Source organism: Buceros rhinoceros, unplaced genomic scaffold (genome assembly GCF_000710305.1).
Source record: "Buceros rhinoceros silvestris isolate BGI_N320 unplaced genomic scaffold, ASM71030v1 scaffold31872, whole genome shotgun sequence".
In the NCBI taxonomy this organism is placed as follows: Eukaryota; Metazoa; Chordata; class Aves; order Bucerotiformes; family Bucerotidae; genus Buceros; species Buceros rhinoceros.
In genome coordinates this window covers 3,676-6,242 of record NW_010398830.1, presented here as the reverse complement: position 1 = coordinate 6,242, position 2,567 = coordinate 3,676, and the positions used below count along the sequence as shown (strand labels likewise).

Here is a 2,567-nt window from a genome sequence, read left to right as displayed (position 1 = left end):
TCAGCAGCTTGTATACCTGCTTGATGATGTCTTGGCTACTCTTCTGACATTTCCAAAGCTCTACAGAAGCACCTTGCCTTTCTTAATCAGCTCAAAAACCTTTGAGTCTGCTTCCTTCTCTCAGCAGAGCTTTAGTCTTTGCTGCTGCAGCTCTGATTCTTCTGTATTCTCTTTCTGTCTACCCTAAACTGCTTTGGAGGCTTCTTTGCACTGAATATCCTCAGTTGCTAGCAGGAAGGTACAATATTCCCTTGCCTCACACTGGGACCCACCAAACCAAGTTACAAAGAGACCAGCTTCACTATTTTTCTCTTTCCAGATTCATATTAAAACCAAAAAAACAAGCTTTTTCTGATACTGAAAAACAAAGACAGAAACTTGATCAATCCATTATATACCATATTAAATTTATAAATACTTTTGGGTAAATGGTAGCTTTACTCAATTCAGTTAGTTTCTTTCTCTTTGGGGTACTCACTCTGTACTGATAGGAAAGAGGAAGCTAAATTATAGAGAAGTTACTGAGGAATGCAAAATAATTTCATTTATTATATGACAGACACACAAATAGAAAGAAAAAAGCTCTGATAGAGGCTGTTGTATTAACTGAATCAATCTACTTTCAAAAATCCATCTTACAGGAAGGTCTTGCTCCATCCTGAATACCAGCAGAATACCTTATTGTTTTGAAGCTGGAATTTTTGTTTTCTGAGCAGTGCTTGTCTAGAACACAAACACTATGAACATGTATGTACAATCTCCATTGGGGAAAGAAGTGAGGAATATGGATAAGCCAAGTTGATCTTTCTCCATCATTATTTTAAATTGACTACTGAATAAAAATAAGCACAAAAAGACATAATTTTTCACTCTCACCATCTGTTTCTGTTGTCCATCCTTTCCCATCCATCTTCCTGAGGATAGTCTATCAACATGATCCTGATCAAGTACACAGAGGGATGCTAAGGCCAGCCATAGCTATTGAAAGGCAAGGTAGAATGAAATGTTTCAGAGTACCAAAAAAAAAAAATTCCCAAATACTAAAAATAGGTTTTTTATTTTTCCAAAGAAGTCAAGCACACAATAAAACTTACTGAACTTTTGTGAACTACCTTGTTTCTTTCAGGTACGTCATTTTATGATCATAACTACAGTAGTTAGCACACAGGAGAGAAACAGTGAAGCAAGGTCAGCCAGAGTGCATTCCAGAGAAGCATGGCAAATACAGACCTGCATATCACTCCCAAACATTGCAGGCTTTGGGGGAGAAGAAGAAATTCAAGGACACTGACTAATATAAATCCTCCCAAACCAAACAACAGAGCTTTAGCTCAGTGAGATTGGTTTCCCTGTGTTCTCTCTCTCTCCTCACTATATGAGGCATTTGAAATTACCTAGAAAAGGGTTCTGAGCTAACTGTTCTTCAGAGGAAACTTTTCTCTCTTTCTCACCATTTCTCCTACAGTGAAATCCTAAAGAGATGAGCTAATGTGAGGGTAACAATGTGTCAAGTAAGCCTGCAACCAAAACTGAAATGCACCTGACAGATGCATTTCGCTGTAGTTTTGACTTGAACAAAATAGCTTTTGTTGAAAAAAAACCAAACAAACCAAACAAAAAACCTCTACAGGGCTCCCCCCCAAAAACCGCACCTCCGTGACATAAGTAAGTTCATTCACATAGAGAGCTAGGCTGACATTCAGGGCTCCATTAAGACCTAATTAAACTGATGTGGTGACAGCAGGAGCTGGTGGTACACTGAGATGGTGTCTTCCAAAGAGCAGAGAATATATGAGTAACAGGATAAAACGGACAAATGGCACAGCCTCTTAAGATGGAAAACAACCAAGTGTCAAATGCTTGTTAACTGCAAACCTCTTCTTTTACATGTAATTACTATGCTTGAGAAGCAAAACTCTATAGTCCTAAGATAGTAGGAGTGTCATAATTTACCAGTATGCCTTTCACGGTACTTCAAGCAATCTGTTAAGGTTCAGTTAGTCACAGTTCCTATAAGATTCATGGAAGAATTAAAGAAAAAAGCCCATCCCAGGTAAATAATAAAGGGCACAGCAAATTATTTTTCGTTTTGAGACTAAAATGCAGGTAGAAGCTTAAATTAATTTTTCTAGAGAATGTTTGTTACTGAGCGTTTTCATAATAGCCTTGAGATGTGGCAGCTGATGACCTAGAAGCCAAACCACTTAAAATAATCGTGTAGAGAGCTGGAAAAAGACACCTGATATATATTGTACAATTTTCCACACAGATAATCTCATAAATTCAGTGAAAGGCAAGTACCACACACTTAAAGCAGAATTACCACAAGGATAAAAACCCAAATATATCATCATAACACTTATTTCTCAATATTTTGGAGGTACCCAAGATGCATATTTAATCACAATTCAGTTTTTACTGTATTTCTGCCACACAAAAGAAAATTCCATCTGCTGTGACACAGAGAAAGCAGATTATTAGGTCAAACAATGACTGCCTTAGGATACCTGTCCATAACGCAGACAGCTAGATCTGGAGAACACAAACCCTATACTGTACGCACTCTT

The 2,567-nt window shown here is 37.6% G+C and overlaps 1 protein-coding gene across 1 annotated transcript in view; it reads right to left on the bottom strand.

Moving 5' to 3' along the window:
- LOC104489132 (E3 ubiquitin-protein ligase MYCBP2-like) overlaps positions 1-2,567 on the bottom strand; it is a gene marked incomplete at its 5' end in the record, with an annotated part of 17,310 nt that overhangs the window by 11,313 nt on the left and 3,430 nt on the right. The window contains one exon of the mRNA XM_010131253.1: positions 877-978. Coding sequence (XP_010129555.1) covers positions 877-978 — 102 coding nt within the window. The remainder of the gene's footprint in view (positions 1-876; positions 979-2,567) is intronic.